Source organism: Triplophysa dalaica, chromosome 17 (assembly GCF_015846415.1).
Source record: "Triplophysa dalaica isolate WHDGS20190420 chromosome 17, ASM1584641v1, whole genome shotgun sequence".
NCBI classification, from domain to species: domain Eukaryota; kingdom Metazoa; phylum Chordata; class Actinopteri; order Cypriniformes; family Nemacheilidae; genus Triplophysa; species Triplophysa dalaica.
Genome location: NC_079558.1, coordinates 15,199,873 through 15,220,306, shown reverse-complemented (window position 1 = coordinate 15,220,306; position 20,434 = coordinate 15,199,873). Strand labels below are relative to the sequence as shown.

General features: G+C 35.0%; 3 protein-coding genes across 4 annotated transcripts; 2 read left to right on the top strand and 1 right to left on the bottom strand.

Annotated features, from left to right (window-relative positions):
- The first annotated feature begins 1,847 nt into the window (after positions 1–1,847).
- Positions 1,848–4,184, top strand: cabp5a (calcium binding protein 5a). The gene is made up of 6 exons (XM_056772064.1): positions 1,848–1,883; positions 2,426–2,456; positions 3,183–3,326; positions 3,529–3,638; positions 3,872–4,019; positions 4,156–4,184. The coding sequence occupies exons 1-6, from the start codon at positions 1,848–1,850 to the stop codon at positions 4,182–4,184; spliced, it is 498 nt and encodes a 165-aa protein (XP_056628042.1).
- Positions 4,185–8,583: 4,399 nt separating this feature from the next.
- On the top strand, positions 8,584–12,573 carry nif3l1 (NIF3 NGG1 interacting factor 3-like 1 (S. cerevisiae)). Of its 2 annotated transcripts, none has more exons than XM_056772202.1 (7): positions 8,584–8,640; positions 9,496–10,143; positions 10,229–10,385; positions 11,645–11,768; positions 11,917–12,055; positions 12,155–12,238; positions 12,389–12,573. In XM_056772202.1, the coding sequence occupies exons 2-7, from the start codon at positions 9,510–9,512 to the stop codon at positions 12,571–12,573; spliced, it is 1,323 nt and encodes a 440-aa protein (XP_056628180.1). In that variant the 5' UTR covers positions 8,584–8,640; positions 9,496–9,509. The 2 variants fall into 2 exon arrangements, with proteins under 2 accessions (XP_056628180.1, XP_056628179.1); XM_056772201.1 differs by lacking the exon at positions 8,584–8,640 and adding an exon at positions 8,655–9,047.
- Positions 12,574–13,223: 650 nt separating this feature from the next.
- On the bottom strand, positions 13,224–16,980 carry gdpd3b (glycerophosphodiester phosphodiesterase domain containing 3b). The gene is made up of 10 exons (XM_056772203.1): positions 16,634–16,980; positions 16,222–16,264; positions 16,002–16,137; positions 15,859–15,904; positions 15,068–15,186; positions 14,151–14,240; positions 13,898–14,031; positions 13,671–13,730; positions 13,487–13,538; positions 13,224–13,367 (listed from the first exon to the last, which is right to left on the bottom strand). Exons 1-10 carry the CDS (start codon positions 16,776–16,778, stop codon positions 13,224–13,226), a joined length of 969 nt encoding a protein of 322 aa, XP_056628181.1. The 5' UTR covers positions 16,779–16,980.
- Between the last annotated feature and the right edge of the window lie 3,454 nt (positions 16,981–20,434).

The window sequence follows — 20,434 nt, the reverse complement described above, 5'->3', positions numbered from 1 at the left end:
TTTGGATAAGGTTCATTTACACCATGCCAGGCGGAAACCTCCAAAGTTTGAGGATCCTCAGTGATCAAAAGGAATAATACAATTGATAAAATACACTGCCCGTCCAAAAAAGTCATTTTGTTTGACCACTTTAAACTTTGATTACGGCACGCATTCGCTGTGGCATCATTTTGATTAGCTTCCTGGCATTGTCATCTTGGAATATACCCGTGCTGTACTCTTCGGGATTTTTGGATAAATATGTTGAAAGTTCAGTTGGAATCCTGCACCTTCGTTCTCTGTAATATGTCTGTTTGCTGGTGTTAGTTTCATAAACCCTCCTAAAGTAAAACATCTGTTTATCTTTTATTAATCTGATTAATTTTTCTTTTTAGTCCTGTCTATTACCTTCTCATATTTTCTCCCCCCTGCCTTCCATTATGTAACAATTTCTGGCTGACTTCCTTCTGAAAAAACAGTAAATAAATAAATATATAAAACATTCAGTATTAAGTTGTCAAAGGCCAAGGCGTCATACTTAATCCCTTATGCAAACAGATTTGTGACTCTGGGGAACTATTTGAATTCATGCAATTATGTAACAGTGATGATGTAGACAGTTTAACTTTCTGTACACACACACCATTAAGATCAGATCACATGTTTGCTGCAAAAAACGATATAATTTTATGAAGCTGATGACGTATTTATGCAATGTACTCTATTTCTTTTCTCGGATTTCTATCCTTATCAAAAATCCTTAGCTTTTTATATGGTAATAGACTGTATGAGACCAGTTTTTGCTGCACTTTTTCTTGTCCTTTGTTGTTACAATTGTTTCTATTGTTAACCTAATTTGCAGTGACTAAATGTGAATGTAAATCTAATGTCATCTGTTTTCTGTGATTAATATATTGGTACAAATCAGCTTTATGTTTAGAATTAGGCTAAATAATTTTCATAATGTTATAACTGTACATGTTGATAAACTGCAGACGTGACCTAAGCCCCAGAAACAAAATGAGGAATGTATTTTTATGTTTAATAAAATGAAATTTCATGTATGTATTCCATAAGACAAAAAAATCTCATTGAGCTCATTCAAATCTTTATACTCCAGACTCTTAATATTGTGTCATTTTCTCGATCAATGGAAGTTTGTCCCTATAGTCTGTCCTAACTATAAACTGTCTTATTAATAAACACAACAGAAGTTGACCATAGTGCTATACAATTAAAATAAAATACAAGGAAGAAGAAAGAATACTGATAAAATCAACCAATACAATTTACATACAAGATTTAAAAGTCCAAGTAAGAAAGTATGATTTCAACTTAGTTTTTAACTTGTAGACAGAATTTCCGGCTTTCACCCAAAGGAAGACTATTCCATAGCCTGGGTCCAATTATTTATTTTTCCAGGAAATCATACCTTTTATAGTTTCCCCAGGTTGGTAGTGTATGTTAACAACTTAGTCAGTGGTTCAATTACTTAATTCTAGTCTGGTTGTTAATAATATAATGGTTTGCAGAATTAATGTCAGCTTGACCCCTCCTCCTTCAGTTTTATACACTACATCAAAAGCTCTGATAAGCACAGTCAGTCAAATCAGACTTCATGAGGAAGAAGGTCACCTCACTAACAATTGACTGCCAGTAACATTTCACTCTGACTGTGGACTGAGAACAGAAAAGGGTAAGAAATAACTTTTTAAAATAGCTTTTAACATGAAAAGCAATTATATGGTCCACACAATAATAATTGCACCATAATGTGCAATACATTTAAATAGTTTAAATCCTTGTTTCCTTCCAGCTCAGGACAGACGCATTTCACTTATAGCACTCCAGTCAGCTAAATTACAAATATGACTGCATGCATCTTCATACGAGGAGGCAAAATTGTAAGTATAAGGATTGATTAAGATGTTTTCTTGTACTTTTGTACTATTTGAAAAACAGTCAATTTACAATATTTATGATTATTGCAAAAAATATAATATATTTTACTGTACAATTATAATTATGTGTTTGTTGTTTTTAACAAATGTCAAAATTTTTGGGGAAAGTGAATTGTAATGCAATAAGAAAGTTAATAGTAATAGATGTTTTATTTGTATTGGTGTGGCTTGGTTTTTAGCCTGATTTAAAAGAAAGATAATCGTTCCAGCCCCAGTAAATCAGGTGGGGCATAATCTGTGATCACAGTAAAGCCAGAGTCAGATTCAGCCGATAATCCTCTAATTCATCTGAAAAAAGGACGAACGTACTATTGAGTGTTGGCTTCTTAATGGGATATACAGTATTGCAGTGCACTATTCTGTTATCAAAACAGGGGCCAGACAGGTAGAATAGGATTTTAAGATTATATAAAACAATCTGAATAAAGACTGGGGCCTCATGCATTTTTAAGCGGCTTAACCTGCCTGTCATTTTGGTTTTGCAGGACAGAGAATTGGCAGATGATGAAATTGAAGGTAAATACAACCTGTCAGTTGTATTACCATCTGATATGTGCATATTACTGTTTAACAGTCAAAGCTTTGCTATAATTTGCAACAATTATACTGTTGGGTCCAAATATTTTTTTATACAATGGCATTAACAGGGTCTTTGTCACAAATGAACCAAACTTAAGTATACAAAATATACACAAATGACCCAAAAATGCAGAGTCTTAGATATTTTTGTCCTGAATTTATGGCATATCATTTTTTTTTTCAAAAAGGTTTTTTTAAAGTAACATCCTGTCTACACTAGACACATGGCGCAACACAACAGGACAAATGCCTTGTTCTAAATAGGCTTGTCATGTTCCGTTACACCTCATCCAGAATGAAACATTTTAAATGTTAAATTTTAATGGGTTCTAATGGGCTTTTTTGTCGTGGCGTTTCAGACAGGGTGTAACATTGCAATTTGGTTTTCAGGTTTAAATGATTTGTAATAAATAATTATTATTATTCTTTAAAAAAAATAACAATTTATTTTTGTTATGAAGAAAACATTGCTGTGAAATATTTAACAGCATAGGGACAGTTAGTATTTTATTACAATTTTCCCCTTAATCATAAACTACATAAATAGCTATTCCATACTTGCATTAGCATCTTATGGTTTGTGACTCTATCTGATTAATGTATGTTAATATTGTCTTATGCCTTGATGATAACTGTGAAATATTTGTGCACTCTTTGTATTAGAGCTGAGAGAGGCATTTAATGAGTTTGATAAGGATAAGGATGGACTAATAAGCTGTAAGGACCTGGGAAACCTGATGAGGACCATGGGATACATGCCAACTGAGATGGAACTGATAGAGTTGGGCCAGAACATTAACATGAACTGTAAGTGGTATAAATGGTAAATCATGAAATCATGCAGGTTTATTATTATTATAATTAGACATTTGAACGGTTTCTGGATATCTTTGGGATCTGTACACTATGCAAGAATATCAAAATTGAATAAAATAGAAACAGCAAACAAAACATCCGTCAAAAAATTGATGGAATAAAAGCTTTGATAATAATAAAGTATTTCTTTCAGTAGGAGGGAGAGTAGACTTTGAAGACTTTGTAGAGTTGATGGCTCCAAAGCTATTGGCTGAAACAGCTGGGATGATTGGTGTAAAGGAACTACGAGATGCTTTCAAAGAGGTGAGAAAACAAATAAATCAACTTATGAATTGTTTAAAATTTTCTTTGTGTATCAAGCGGACGGATTAGATTTTGGCTCTAAATAATCTTCAAATCACAGCTGATTCTTATATCCCGCACATACAAGATTTACTGTACATCACCTGAACTACATGAACTAAATTCAACACCACACACGTTACACGAAGAACAGTTATGTCTCGCAACACATTCTAATTTCCCCTCATCTACAGTTTGATATGGATGGTGATGGAGAAATCACTACAGAGGAGCTGAGGTGTGCTATGAGTAAACTACTGGGAGAGCATATGAACCAAAGAGAGATTGATGCTGTGGTCAGAGAGGCAGACAACAATGGGGATGGGACAGTAGACTTTGAAGGTGAGAAATTTGAACATTTCAAATGAACGATAAGTAATACTCCTAAAGCATATACTCTTAACATTTACTGCACAAATGGAACAGCTGACAGTGTATATGGTTGAAGTTGGGATCATGTTTTTATGCTTTTTTGCAGAATTTGTGAGGATGTTGTCAAACTGCTGAGAAGATCATGTTTACCATGCAGATATATAAAACATGCAAAACGCACACCTGCATATATTATGCATAAAAATACAAAAATGCACATAAATAGTAGAAAATGAATACAGTCTTCTCACGCCATATGCAAAACTCTCATTGCAATACTAAGCTTTTTTGTGGTGTTTCATTATGTGTTGTATTCTATTAATTTACCCAGTCGGATTACAAAATCTGTATTTTAAATGTTTTTTAAAGATATTTGCAAATGAATAAACTGCAAAATTATTAAACAATTACATTAGTTATGTTTTTATTTGACACAGAGAGTACGTTTACACAATAAAAAAATTGAAAAGTAACAATGTTTAATGCATGCCAGGTCAGTGGGTGGTAATGTTGCGCTATAAAGAAACTCTAAACTGTTTTTATCTAAAAAGTATTTTTAATAAACTTTGTCTAAGGGGGTTTGTGTGTTTGTAGTAGTGTGCATATAAATACTGTGTCTCCGCTGGTTGTGTTGGTCCAGTAAAACTACTTTTTGCTCGAGAAATGATAGGTAGTATGTCATGTGGCACAAACATGCAGCATCTCTGTACTTTATTGGCACATGTGATCTAAGTCGGACAAGTTGTCTAATAAGAATTAATTGCTGTTGTCAGGCGGCTGCAGATTGTTGCCGTGCCGCATTAAGTAGAACAAGCCTAACGTCTCACAAACCCTGGGCCGTTTCTCAATAATAAAGAATGCAACTGATTGACTTGTGTTTTTGTGTTTTTGTGGAGACCAGTCTTGCGAGGCAGCCTTGAAGAATGAACTTGGATGGACAAGCCGCAGTAACTTCTGCAACTCCAAGCAGATAGTGTAGGCGCGCAAGGCTGCATATGATGCATCCTTGATACAGAGAACACATCCGGGTACTTCAAAGCGTTCTCTGTTCTTGTGTTCTTGAGCATTGTAACCAGACTTTTACGGTTATTGATGATATAGAGCGAGAACAGGAGGACACAAGGCCACTGAAGAAAGCATATTAGGAAACATCCCTGGTCCTCGGGTCTACCCTCCTCATATAGAACAATTGATTTTACTTGTCAGATCTGCTCTGAACGTTGGTTAGTGTGTTAATTAATCTCCCTAATTAACACACTAACTAGCTGATGATTTGAATTTGCTTTTTCATCTTGGGAGATACCTAAAACATTATGGGAGGAGGGTGGCAGAGGACTAGGGTTGGGAACATCTGCGCGACTAAACAGACTAGAGATAAAGATAAAGATCCCGAATGCTTCCAGTAACTATAAATCTCTATTAATCTGATATTTCTCAGTATTAAACAAAAGAGGCGGTGTAATCTTTGTACTGGGCTGCTGCCAAGAGCAGATGGTGAAGACACAAAATCACATCCACAAGAAACTTCCTTTGAAAGATTAAAAGGGGATAATGGAAGGACGATGGAGTGAGGAAAACTGGAAAATTTTGAGTATAAACAAAATGAGAAACATCTGAATTGCAGGAAAAAATGCAGACTTTCTAAAAAAAATTGTTTTTATTGTTCTGTCTTTAAAAATATTTATTTAAGATAATACACATTTTGAATGTGGGAAAGTTATTTTTCAGACAATTCAGATTATACAGAAATTAATAGATAAAAATAATTTTGGAGGTAAAATTTGTTATGAACAGCATTTCACACTGACTTTCATGGAGTACATGCTCCAATAATCCGGCATCAGTCATCAAAGCATTTTCACTGGTGATGCCAATACTTTTAGACCCCAAATAAAAATAAAGAATAAGGTAAACCAACAATTTAAAATTTTAACAGTCATATGTATTAAAAAAAATAGCAAATAAATTAGCAAGCACCCACACCAAAGACCGATACCGCACGTGACATACCTGACAGAACTGACTGAAATTTGTGCTTTGAAAGTTTGTGACAAGCACATACTGTAAAATTATGTCTTTTTTCATAATGTGTTTTAGGCGGAGTTGTTTATAATAAAGAAGCATTCTTTTTCTATTAGTTTCTGTGTGTAGTGCTTGGAAAATTGCCACCTCACAAAAAATTACAGGTACAAGCATGCCTATTGGCAAATACAAATAAAAAATATCGGTACTCATACTCGGCCTTAAAAACTGTATCGGAGCATCCCTAATATGAAGGAACTTGTGACAGTTAAAACAGAGGATGCTGTTTGATTATAAAACACTCCAAATTCTTAAATGGTCCTGGATCAAACTCTAATGAGAGAGAGAGAGAGAGAGAGAGAGAGAGAGAGATTGTATCTAAGCTTAAAGGGATAATGTGCATAATAAAAGCATGGTTTCTCATTTAAATGATAATGATTTCTTCAGAACTTGACCTCAAAAAGTACTCCAGCACTTCTTTACGAGTGATGAAAAGGTCTGACTTGGAAGTTGTATAAGACTTGAGAACTTTTTTTTTGATTGCCAGAGGAAACTAATCTGTTTAAATTAAAATACTAAGGAAATTCATCCTCAGTAACAGCCCTGGAAGAGCTAGATTTGACCAAAAAAAAGATTCTGCCTCCTCCTGTATACAGCTGCATGATGAAAGCAGTGCTGGATTTGGGTGACAGCTGGGACTGGAGGGCTTAGACCATCAATTACACAAAGTAAACAAACTTCCAATTTTTTCTGTGCTGTCAATATTGCAGGGCACATCTGCAGTCCTGCTACAGTTCTTATGCTTATCATACTGTCCAGTGCCAAGGTCATGATGCATGCCCTAAAAGTGTTTTGCTAAACCTTATGTAACTTATGGTTTTATTGTGGTATGTTTATAGACAATACATAAGATGAGTTTCAGTAAGCAGCGTATAGATGTATTTCACCAAATGATATAAGGAGTGAACAGAGCAGCTGGAATGAGAGATGACAAATAATTCTTTCATTTTAAAAAGATAAGAGGGATATAGAAAATTATGCAATGATGATGGCCTTTCGCCATAATTTAGGTTTATCCTTGAAATATCCATGACAGGATGTTTTATCCTCATAAATATGTCCCTCTTTCTTATTCATGATACAGTACTTTAGCTTCCACATAGCAGGTCAAACAAAGTACCTTTGGTTTGTAAAAATAGATTTTTAAACATATTCCTTTAACTTTATGTACTTTGGATGAAAATGACAATTATGTGGCACTTAAAGTTTTTCTGAGAAAATGTTGTTTATAAACCTTATTTAAATGGCAATTCTTTTTTTTTTCATTTGTGCATCTTCATCCTTTACCCCGTGTTTTAACTCCACAACTGTTGCGGGGGAAGGATTCAAGGATGCATTTAGTGAAATGACATATTCTCTATATAAAATAAACATGGCATTTCTGTTTAAATGTGATTTGAAGATGTAACAAAGTAACATTTTGTTTGGGAAGTGTTAGAGAGAGAGCATTAATCAGTCTTTTTGAATTGAATTGTCAGGTAATAATACAGAACGTAACATAAATTACATTAACAGTATGTATGCATATGTTTTTCATACATTCGTTTACCATTATTACATCCCAATGTTATATTGTATATATTTAATCTTGCTTATAGATCTACATTGAAACATTCACATGCACAACAGAGAAAGCTAAACTGCACTTTGAGCTTTATCATTTTGGAGGTATTATTTATGCTCTAATAGCAACATTACTACGAAAATAAAAATAAAATAAAATCCAAGATTTCGAGAATAAAGTCGAAATGTTACAAGAGGACCAATCAGGATCAGCTTTCTTTTTTTGTCGTGCAGCCTCTCTCCTCAGTGACATTGGGAATATCTGAGGAAACAGTGCAAATCTAATCAATCTTTATAAGAAACCTCAAGATTGACTATTTTATCGACACTCTTGTCAAGGAGATCAGTACAAACTATTTTATACTTTTATATTTATAAACAATAGCCCGTAGTTCTAGCTTCCTAATATCTGTGTTTACATAGACTCATATAGTTCTATCTGAGTTTGACCTGTTCCAAAAATCCCCATTTAAAAAGAAAATGTTGCTTTTGTACATTTTATGATCTTTGTCTTTTTCACACATAAAAGAGATTTGTTCCAAATATAATTTTTGATATATGAAGTGCAAAAACGCAATACCTCAAAACTCCTCTAAACGCAGATAGAACTTTACAATTCTAAGGCGACGACAGGTCAACAACATTCCATGCAAGGGGACCCGCGCTGAATGTAGATAGAAATATCTCATTCTAAGGTAAGAAAAACATAATGCTTCTTTATGTAAGGTCTTTATACACCTCCGAACACATAGTTATGTATATTATATTGCATTTCTGTCAGTAGATCCTCCAAAAAACTTAACATCTTTCGACCAATCAAATTCGCGATTGGGACGTAACTGAAAAAACTACAATAACCAGAAATCCATGCGAATAGTTTCGCCGGATGTTACGTTGTGCAGCTGCGTTACTTCCGTACTCTGCAGACTGGCAGGCAAGATTTGCAGTGAGTTTTATTCTAGCCATTTGACTCTTTTTCTTTAGCTTATTTTTTGTGAAAAGCCGTAGCGATCATTTGTGTTTTAGATAGATTATCTTTAGCTGCTCTAAAGCGCTGTAGCTCGCCCGAAGGTGGCAGTGCAAGATCCACATTAAGAGAAAAAAAAGACGGGATGTTTTAGATATAGACAAAAGAGCAGCCAACATGTGTCCAGCATACATATAACTTCAGTACTTTAGTGTATCAGTGTATCTCGGCGGAATCCCTTCAGAGACAAAGTGAAAATCTAAGGGTGACACAACAGAGTAGCATAACAAATGAATGTTTTGAAGTTGTAGAGGTACATTAGGACATTAGAGACTCAACTTCAAAATCTTCAAAGTTTAAAGAGACGTTTTACTGCTGTTCCAGGGGTAAATATAATGTTATTGCTCATTGTACCCTTTTGAGCGAAAACAAGCAGTTGTAATCACTTTGAGACCAGTATAGAATTGCACATTTAATTCAAACCTATTTGCAAAGCACTGTCAACAAAAATAATTCCACAACAAATTTGATTTTAAATCAAAATTATATGAATAATTCACAGTTCTTGCAGAATATAAAGCAGGAAAGACAATAAACAGTATAGAACATTTATAGAAAAGTGGTATCAAAATACATGGTATATTTCTGGGCTAAGCATGACTTACTAAACAAATGTGTTTAAATGAAACGTTCTAAATTAAAGAGATGTAATAATTAAAATTAAATGACAACCATGCCAGTAAACTTTGTGAGAGGGGTGGGCTCTTATGCATGGTTCTATTTATACTTAAAATTTGTGGAAGTGTTGTTAATGTTCATTCATTTTTTTCACAGCTTTTCCTTTGCTCATGTTCGGTGGAAGTAGGAATCTTTCTGGAAGACTCGTTAAATTCAGCTGCCTCAACCTTAGCTGTAGCATCTTTAAAACCAACAGGTTTTATCGCAGTGTAAAGCTTCCTTTTTCGCATCACTGCTCCTTCCCCCTTTCTTCTCATTCCTTTCTCGCATCTCCTTTGGAACAGTGTTCTTTCCCGTTTTCCGAACACTCTGTTCGATCCCATTTGTCTTTGCTCAGGTCTGATAAAGTTATTCGATACTTTTCTTATTTTACCCATCCGGCTGTAGAAATGGATTTAAAGGCCGTGCTTGATGTTCTAGAGCAGCTTGCTCCACTGTCATTGGCTGAGTCGTGGGATAATGTTGGCCTGTTGGTGGAGCCCAGCAAACCACGTCCAGTCAAAACAATCATGTTGACTAATGACCTAACAATGGCTGTCATGGATGAAGCTGTGATGATGAATTGCGATCTGATTATCTCATACCACCCACCACTTTTTCGACCGTTCAAGCGCTTGATTCAAAAGGACTGGAAGCAGCAGTTGGCTGTCAGAGCACTAGAGGGCGGCATTGCCATTTTCTCTCCACACACCTCATGGGATAGCGTAATAGGTGGAGTTAATGATTGGCTAGTTGGAGGAATGGGTAAGAGAACATGTTTTAGACTTAAGTGTGGGTTAGTTATGAAGTATAAAGAAGTGCTTGCTCACTTAACTCTCTCTTTTTGCAGGAAGTGGGCAAACATCAGTATTAAGTCAAGCTTACACTAGCACCCAACAAAAACACAGACTTGAATTCTCAATCTTGAATGAGGGAGAACTCGATGGCCTTTTGGAGCAGATCAAACGTATAGAGGGCAATGAATCCTTTCAGTTATCTACAGTAAAGTAAGTATGGTTTTGTAGACATGCTAAACATTAATGTTATTTTTTTTTCATACTGCATTTGACATACCCTCCCTTCAAACATGACTTATATCTATATGGTATCTCACAGAAGTGAGTAAACCTCTCACATTTTAGTAAATATTTTATTATATGTTTTCATGTGACAAAACTGACGAAATGACACTCTGCTACAATGTAAAGTAGTGAGTGTACAACTTGTATAACAGTGTAAATTTGCTGTCCCCACAAAATCACTCGACACAGCCTTTAATATCTTAACCGCTGGCAACAAAAGTGGGTACACCCCTAAGTAAAAATGTCCAAATTGGGCACAAAGTGTCAATATTTTGTTTGGCCACCATTATTTTCCACCCATGCCTTAACCCTCTTGGTCATGTAGAGGTGTAATTTCTTCAGGGTTGTCACTTGAAAAGATATAATAAAATATAAACAAAACGTTAATTTTCATAAGCCTAGGTAGTTAGTAACAGTGACAGAATTTTGAGAACGCTGTTTGTTTTCTCAGTTGAATGTTTCGCTGTTTTTTAGATTTGTCCTACCCTATCAGATTTTCCTACCGCAGGGCAAAACTTAATATAATCTAAACCCCATCGACAAAGTAAACAGGTAGGATGATTTTACAATGCAAAATACCCTGTCAGATAGTCCTACCATCTTAAAATAAACACAAAATAAATTAACAGCGTAAATAGCCTTTCAGATTATCCTACCAGCATAAAAGAAACATGTAGGATTAATTTACAGCGCACACCCAATCAAATTGTACTATAGGTATTAAATAACATGTAGAATGATTTAAGGACGAAAATCATATTCCTGTAGCAGTATAAAATAAACAGGAAGGATTATTTCATTGCAAAAAAAATAGCATGCTCTTTCTCCCGCTGTGGTTGACGTGTGGGCGTGCTCTTTTTCTCTTCTCCGGCGGGTTGACGCGTGGGCATGCTTTTCCCAGAGAATTGTCCAATAAGGGACTAAGAAAAGTTGTTACAAAATGGATTTTCATGTTTGAATAATTTTTTTTGAAACCTACATGAACGCTGGTATTGAGCACAAAAATACTAAGTCATATGTCCAACTCGTTTTTTGACAAGTTGACCATGTCAAGCATGAAGAGCCAGTATGTTTAACATTGTAAAGAAGTCAGAATGCATGAAACACTGTTGAATCACTCCCATTAGAGCGATATTGCATTAAAAACTTAATTTACATTTACATTTTTATCATTTTGCTCTCAGAAATCAGGTTGGAGGGCAGCAGGTGGTCCTAACCTGTGCAAGCTCAGCGCTAACTGCTGTTGTGGAGACTTTGCTTTCAAATCTACATGCCAGCAAATCTCTAAACATTACACAAGTCCAACAGGTAATTTATCTGTAACTTATTTGTCTATGAAGCCATTTAGCATTTGTGACAACTCTTCTGTTATTGCATTCTTTGACATTTTCTTCCGATTTAAATTTTGTAAATGAAAAAATGTGTTAAACCAGTTTCGCTTATGGTTTGAACCTAGCCTCCATTGATAGACTGTGGTCAAGGACGACTTAATGTTCTGGATGAGCCAGTGTCTGTTGCTGCAGCAGTTCAGAAAATGAAGACTCACCTTGGCTTACCCCACTTGAGACTGGCTCTGGGGAACCAGAAAACATTAGGTGGGATATTGAAAGATGGTGTTTGAAATACAAAGGGTGCGATTTGAAAGAGCCAAAGAGAGAATTGAGCATTTATACTGCAATTATTTGATGTTCTAGACTCTCTGGTGAAGACAGTCGCGGTATGTGCAGGGTCTGGAGCTTCCGTCTTAGAGTGTGTGAAGGCAGACCTTTTTATTACAGGTATATCTCAGAGTACACATTTTTGTATATTTAAAAATTTCAGTTTATTACATTTCTTGCAATAACCGCTGTTACAACATATATGTGAAGACCATTATAGGGTTTTTTTAAACCGTAAAATTTGCCCTAACTTTTTCCTCTCTGGGATAGGTGAGATGTCCCATCATGAGGTTCTAGATGCTGTTGCCAAAGGCACAAGTGTGATTCTCAGTGACCATAGCAACAGTGAAAGAGGCTACCTGGTTGTGTTTAAAGAGAAACTGGCTGCAAAACTTGGTCATGCAATTAATATAGTGGTCTCTGAAAGAGACAGAGATCCGCTACAGGTAGTGTAATGTCATTCAATAACACAGCCATTTGGAGTTCAACATATGGGGCTATATATCTGGAAATCACAAATGATATTGTCCCTTTTTTGTATACCTTAATGATGTAAAAAGAGATGTAACATTGTTTAGCAAACAATTGCTTTAAAAGTGCTCCCTGCTGTTACATAAAATTCTATTTGTAGTAGTATTTTAATGTAAATAAATTTCATTATACCATGATCTGTCTGAATACTCTATTCTGATTGGCTTGAATGTGTGCATTAAAATCATTTAATGCTCAAGTAGTTCCAGTCAGTTTGTTAACTGTTATCATTAATGTAATCATATCACACAAATGCACATCATGTAACAAATCGGACATTGCCCTGCCAGTGTTCCCTGAAACGGCACCGAAATAATGTTAACGTTGCCCAGGACTGGGACTAAAAAACTCCATATTCTTAAGCAACGAGTGGGTACATTTACATATTTACATATTACATATTTTAACCAAAGCGACTAACATTGCCATGGTATAAGCGGGATAATCCACGGCTAGCCGTTGGGTGGTTCTTTGTCTCCATGTTGTGCATTAAAATCCTTAAATGCACGGTTAGTCGTTGATTATCCCCCATTTATCCAATGGTAATGCAGTGTTTTGTGTGCTTTAAAAAAATCTAATAAACAGTGGGAGGTGGAGGGGGAGGGTGTTTTGCAATGTAGTTTGATAGCACGGTGGGGTAGTCAGTCATAACACCTGTGGCTCCAATAGAAAACGCAGCTGCCATGTCACTCTCCTCATTGCACACGAACAGCTGCACCTGGGAAGCAAAATTAGATATTGCTTTGTATTAGATTTGTGGATCATGTACTAGTATTTGCACAAAATAGTGCCAGGTTTACCATTTCAGAAATGCATTACAAAAAGTCAAATGCTCACCTGTAAACCCCTCTTGATCAAATGTTCAAACAAGGATTTTCGCATAGTCAACCTGAATAAAGCATCAAAAAACATTCAGTGAGTTTAATGTATTTTGTGTCGGTTAATCAAATTATTACTTTTTGTTGAAGACATCTCTTAATGAATGTCACTAGCATCAAGAGCAGAAGAATACTGCACATACTTCTCGAGTAAATACACTATGAATCTATTCTTCAGAATGGCTTCCTCCGGAATATAAGTCCTGAAACAACACACAATTATTTCATTAGTTAAGTCAAGCACAAAGTGTAGATAATAACAATAATTCCAAATACTTTCAAATTACCCAACACCTTAAGGAATGTTTAAGGGGTTGTACATTTTTCCAAATGTCAGTCCTTCGACTGTTTGCTGGTTATATAGACTAACCTATTGATAATCCTGGGCAGGTAGAACATAAGTAGACTTTCACCCAGAGGCACAAAGGGAAGAAGCCCAGTGTAAAAGAGCAATAAAAGTAGTAGTCCACGCCTCATAGTAAACATGTAGGGCATGTGTGGGTTCTACAAATAGAACAAGTGACATGAAAAGATCAATCACAATCTTGCTGGGGGATATTGTGTACTATTTAAAACATTTACATATTCCATGATGGTTTATTATAACAGAAAAAAAACTGCACCTCTTTCTGGCATTTCACCATTATGTCCGATTTTTCAGAAGCCCAGACTGTTATACCATCTCTGCCATACTTCTTTACAAGACACGAGACCTACAGCAACATAAAAGTAAAATCAAGTTTTAAAGTACAAATGGGTTTGCCTCAATTTGCCTTTTTTGTTACCAATCAGCGCTTTCTGATTTTAGAGGAAAAGCATGCAAGGCATGTTGTTCTAGAATATAAAGCATAACATGATTTATCCAAATAGGACATTTTCATTGATCATTGTCAGTACTTGGTTATAAAACAACATTTCTATTAAACATTCACTTTATTTATGAAAAATATTTAAGACCCATATCTCATATAGAAGCATAATACTAAAATACTGTCAGTTGATGCTGTGCTTGTAAGAAAAAAGACGTAGATCCATGAATCTTACTTGTGTTAGAGGTCTTCACGGGTCAAAAATCTGATTTTCATGATTGTGCTACACAGAACCGACCCGTACCCGTTCAATGTTTTGAAAGTTGGCCCCGAACTCGTGCAGACCCAAGAAATTTTGCCTATTTTTAATTTCTAATTTAGCCTCTGAGCCTATTCTGACCGGTTTTACCAACCAGGCACCTCAGCTCAACCCATGCACATTTTCAAATAACCGGGAGTGACGCGGTGCCAAGATAGCACCCACTTTAGACTTCAAAATTGCTCTTCTCAAACCTACAGGTGACATCACGGACACTACGTCCGTGTTTTATACAGTCTATGGCTTACAGTGCTGGCGGGTGTTCTCCAACTTAAACAGACCCGAGACCCAAAGAAAAAGGATTGGGAATATTCACCCGAACCCGCACAGGTCCCGGGTCCTCCGTGAAGACATCTAACTTGTGTAACTCTCTTTAAACATCAGCAGAGTAAATAAGGCTTGTAAAATTCACCTTTTTAATGAGCAAGTCATTGTTTTCTTTAATCTCAATAACGATGGGCATGTTGGGGAATTTTTGGAAGACATCCTCAAGTAATGCAAACCTTCTGTCCTTTCCTGAACTGTAGTGTCCTAATAGACAGAAATATGTTAGCGTCAATTACAACTCAAATTTATTACTAGCACATTCCACAATGTTGTATTGTTGCAAAGCAGCATTACAGATAATACAGTTTAAAGAATAAATAGTAGAGATAGAGTTGTTTCATATGATGTACAATAGCGTGACTATCTGTTGGATCGCTATTTTTATTGGGTAGGTGATAAATACTGTACATCTGTCCTATATGGTGTGACACAGCAACTTCTGAATATTATATTATTCATATATAAATGTATAATATAATGTAGTAAAAGAAAAAATAATCTTCATTGTTAGTTTTAGATTTAATTAAACATTTTTGCTTTCAAACCGAAGGACACATTTACAATATATTCATCAACCTATAAGCAGATCTAAGTTCGTGTTTATGTGCTTTTATATACCGAATGGTCACATGCTAAAATACACTTACAGAATAGCCACATGAATTTCATGACATGCAAAATGCATGTCATCAAACAACATTCTTGTTTGATTCCCATCTGTAACTGATTTCAGTCTGTAAAATGTAATGTGAAACCCAGAGGGTTATTTAATTCATGTATTTCCTGGTAAGGGCGGGCATGCTGTTAAAAATGTTTCCATGTAAAAACATGTTCTATTTACAACAGTTAACCAAAATAGCTAGAAATAACACTTACCAGCATAAAATGTGACCTCAAGTTTCTCTTCATAAAGAGGCAAATCCTGAAACAAATGACAAATTATTGCATAATAAGTGCAGTGGGCCAGCTATAAGCCAGCAATAAAATTCCATTTAAATGATTTGGATTTCAGAATCTACCTGGAATCTAAGTGATGATATTGTTTGATCATATCCGGATTGTCTTAAAAGGTTTTCATCATGTGAAATCACAACATATCCATCCAGAGTAAGGTGACAGTCCATCTCCAACATCTCAGTCCCCACATCAACAGCACTAGGACAATGATGATATAATTAAATGGTTAAAATGGAAAAAGGGATTTAGGAGGACAGAAGAAAACAGAGAAAAGAAACTTACTGTGTACAAGCTTCTATCGTGCTCTCTATCTTCTCACCAGACCCTAACAAAACAGTGTTTAAAATAAATGACCATAGCATTGTCATATTTAACAGAATGACTGTAGGTGTGCTGTCACAATATGGAAAGAATTGTTTCGAATTAAACCACATTTAGATAACACCACAATTTAACCGTTTGTTTTCAAAAACTGATTTTAATTAGCTAAATACAAAGGGGATCCTTTTAGAACCTAAATGTAGTGTAACTTTAAAATCATATATGTACGAAAGGTTCATAGTGTGTTTCTCAGGAATCCAGAATTCACATTTTAAAATGTAACAAAGATTTTACGATCTAACAAAGAAAATATTTTGGTATTTGGTCATGAAATTTAAATTCAAATGCTAGGAAGTGTGAAAATGGCACTTGCCTCCTCTGTGTGAAATGTGTCTGCAGTAGAATTCCAGTCGTTTCCTTTTATGAATAATGAGAGGATTGCGTAGCAGGTATAGAGAACAAGCGACATAAACTCCAACTGCTATCAAGAAGAAAAGAATCCCACACACCGCTTCCATTCTAGCAACTATAGTAACTAGTTAACTCCTGAAAAAATGAACTTTGACTCTTGAATCAGGTATAATTATTGAAGTCTGTTTCTCCAGAAAGCAAACAATTGTGCTAGATCTATCAGCAGCTCCTTGGTGTAAGCTACTTAACTTGTTCTTCAACATGCTTTTATTTGAACTGCATGTCTTATCTCATGCAGGTCTAACCAAGCATGTGATCATACATGAGATGATCTGTGTGTGAGTCCGAGGGTGTGTGTGGTTACATATAATACTATCGTAACATGATTGCTAAATGAAGGAAATATGGTTTAACAATGGACCCAAACAGACATCAAATCTCATTCCTTTTAAAATATTATCATTGAAATAAAAAAATGCAAAACATACAGCACATAAAGAAAAACATCAAAACTTTGGTAAATATATATATATTCTCAATGGAATGTTAATATTTGTAATGTTTTATGCATTATCTGAACTATAGTGGTTTGTGGCCACAATTTCAAAAGCACCAGATGAACAGCAAAACGTCTGACTTTCTGACCACAATAAGTCCAGACTTCTTCTTAAGCCTTGGGAATATAGATTCTAAGACATTCATGGGACACAGGTTTTGTATATGGTCTGATGTCACAATGTCACATGTTTGTGACTTTTCTCATGTTTTGTGATGTTAAACTACTGTATGTCATCAATTGGGGGTGTAAAAGGGATTGTTCACCCAAAAATGAAAATTCTGTCATCATTTACTCACTCTCAAGTTGTACAAAACCTGTATACATTTCTCGGTTCTGATGAACCGAGAGAAAGATATTTGGAAGAATGTTAGCAATTTTCAGCTCTAGGACATCATCGACAACTATAGTAGGAAAAGTTAAAAGGGTAGTCAAATGTCCCCCAGCACTGTTTGCATTCCTAAATTCTTCAAATATGTAATTTTGTGCTCAACAGAACAAAAGTAGGCCATTTTAAATCAAACTATGTCCCCGAAACTGAAAATTGCTAACATTCTTCCAAATATCTTTATATGTGTTCCACAGAACAAAGAAATTGATACAGGTTTGAAACAACCCGAGAGTGAGTAAATCATGACAGAATTTTCAGTTTTGGGTGAACTATCCCCCTTTAAGTGACATATTTCATAACGATATTGCATATTGTTCAAAATACATTTTGGTAGGTTCGCATAGTATATACATAGTTTAAGTTTGTGAAGGAAATGTTATTTATGCCTACACCTGTCAAGCATGTTATTGAGAAAAAAGTGCTATGAATAAATAAAATCGTGTTGATCTGTAATGTCCTCACCTCTTATTGATTGGGTGATCTGTGAATTACATTATTAGTTGTTAAATTCAATTCATTCGCCACTGTTGCAAAGCAGCAAAAAACAACTTCGCAAGATGTAAACACTTGTCCAGCAGCACTTCCGTTTTTTAACATACTGTATATAATTAAAGATATTATTTGAACATTTTATTTTAGCTTTTTTTATACAACATTTGTAATATATTTAAACATGCCACAATTTCATTAAACATCCCCATTAGAGCTCATGTAATGTGAATGGAGATGGTGGTGCTACTGTTGTTGAAAGAAGCACACCTGGACAATCATAAACACATTAGTTGCCATTAGGCCTTGGAGTCCCTGTAAACTATTTAGTGGAAACATTATGGTAAGTAATGACATCCACCCCCCTCTAAGAAAGACACAAGGGGTCACACCTCCACTTCCTCTCTCTCCAAGCCTTACTTTTATCATGCTCCTGTGAATAAAAAACAAAAACAACAACTAAAACAACAATGTTGAGGTAATGAGCCAATCCGATGGCAAGAGTCTTGTCAGAAAGTCCAAAACAGGCTATTTTTCAAGATCATTTAAATTTACCCTGGATCATAATATTACAGAAATACAACCTATACATCTTCAAAAACCAAGATTAAATATGTAGTTTATTTGTATGAACAACAATAGGTATAAAAGAAAGGATCTTTTTATTCACTGAGATGACGACCTATGTCCAAGTTATCAACGCGTCTGCCAATTGAATACATTTAAATGTATTGACTTTACAACAGTAGCAACATTGTGAAAAATCTTTTAAGAAACAGCATGCTAAGAAGCATCTTTAAAACCAAATGTTAATCTTGGGTTGTTTTTTAAAAGGCATTTGGATGCTGTACCAGAATCCTTGTTTATCTTAGTGACCAAACTGTAGCAGTAAGACCAAACTGTCTGTTCCATCCCTTCACCCCTCCCCACCTACCGAGAGCAAAAACAGACATTGAACTAAAGATCAAGTTCTGAATTAAACTTGACACAATATAGACTAATATTTAATATTATGTCACATAAATCTTGTCTTCACCATCAACCCTACATGAAAAAATACTTCAGTATAATACCATGGTTCTTATGTGAGTGGTAGTACAATTCCTAGATATAGTGTGTATGATGCTCTCTTTAGTAAAATTATAGTCAACAGTTTATTTCTTTACTATTGTTAATGCTTCCACATACTATATGATACTACATTGACACAGTATAATTACATCAATATAAGACAATATACAGTTTTTTTCCATGGGATCCATCCATGCCCATATAAGGCTTTGGGTACTTTTTCACACCATTGTATCATTTAGTCACAAAGCATTCGTTTTCGTTTTGTTCATATTTTACATCATTGTCATTGTCAGCAGCTAACAGTTGTGGTTTTATGTCATACCAAGAACCAAAACCAGATGACAGTTGTTTTTCAAGAAACACATAACGCTTTAGTGGGAACTACTTATTCAGTTACTAATAAATTATTAATTATATCTATATTATAATTCGATCAAACGTCTCATAAAAGAAAAAGAAAATGCTTATATTATTTTGTTGTGTAGTTGTGATATAATGTAAAATCAAAAAAAATCTAAATAGCCTTTTTGATTGTTCGAAACAAAAGGTGTAGTGCAAAATATTATAGTTTTGAATAAAAGCATTTTCCATTTATATATAATATATATATATTCATATATATTCCCAGACACTGGCAAAATCGCAGTCAATAAATAGAAAATCATAGTCAAAATCGTATTTAAAACAAGAGGCCACAAGGTTATTTTTCGGCTACTCTTTCAGGATTTCAAGGATTGGTCAAGGAAGGTTAATTTCTCATACGTCTTTACGTACAATATAGGTTTGTATATAAATAATAATAGCTTCAGATTTTTCACAGTACAATATTAAAGTAGTGTGAGATTAAAGTAACCATCTCAATGATGAAGGGTTTTGTATTGACTTGGAGATGTTACACTGTACACGACATGTTATACAAAATTTCCACTGTCGTTAAAAAACATTTTAGTTTGTAACCAGTCTCTGTGTATTAGAAAGAGCTTGTTTTTATTTAACCAGCGTTTAAAGACCAGGAGAGCTAGCCCAAAAGCTGAGCCTGGAGAAACATAATAAGAGGGAGGAAGTGTGAAGACCTCACCATTTGGTAAATGTGTGAAGATACACTCACCTATATAATACACAAGAAGGCCAACGGAGAGGCATTAGAAGAGAAGACACAGAAAGTAAAAGTCATCCTTTGGACGTTAGAAACATATAGAAAAGAAGCTAGTTGAAACCATTTAAAGAGTTTTACTTAATTATGAAATGTCAAT

Coding starts and splice junctions, on each gene's coding strand:
- cabp5a (XM_056772064.1), top strand. CDS start 1,848: ATGACTGCATGCATCTTCATACGAGGAGGCAAAATT. Junction 2,457..3,182: donor GGCAGATGATGAAATTGAAG/GTAAATACAACC, acceptor TCTTTGTATTAG/AGCTGAGAGAGGCATTTAAT. Junction 3,327..3,528: donor CCAGAACATTAACATGAACT/GTAAGTGGTATA, acceptor TATTTCTTTCAG/TAGGAGGGAGAGTAGACTTT.
- nif3l1 (XM_056772202.1), top strand. CDS start 9,510: ATGTTCGGTGGAAGTAGGAATCTTTCTGGAAGACTCGTTAAATTCAGC. Junction 10,386..11,644: donor TTTCAGTTATCTACAGTAAA/GTAAGTATGGTT, acceptor TTTTGCTCTCAG/AAATCAGGTTGGAGGGCAGC. Junction 12,239..12,388: donor GGCAGACCTTTTTATTACAG/GTATATCTCAGA, acceptor TCTCTGGGATAG/GTGAGATGTCCCATCATGAG.
- gdpd3b (XM_056772203.1), bottom strand. CDS start 16,778: ATGGAAGCGGTGTGTGGGATTCTTTTCTTCTTGATAGCAGTTGGAGTT. Junction 15,905..16,001: donor TATCATCACTTAGATTCCAG/GTAGATTCTGAA, acceptor CATTTGTTTCAG/GATTTGCCTCTTTATGAAGA. Junction 13,368..13,486: donor TGATCAAGAGGGGTTTACAG/GTGAGCATTTGA, acceptor TTTGCTTCCCAG/GTGCAGCTGTTCGTGTGCAA.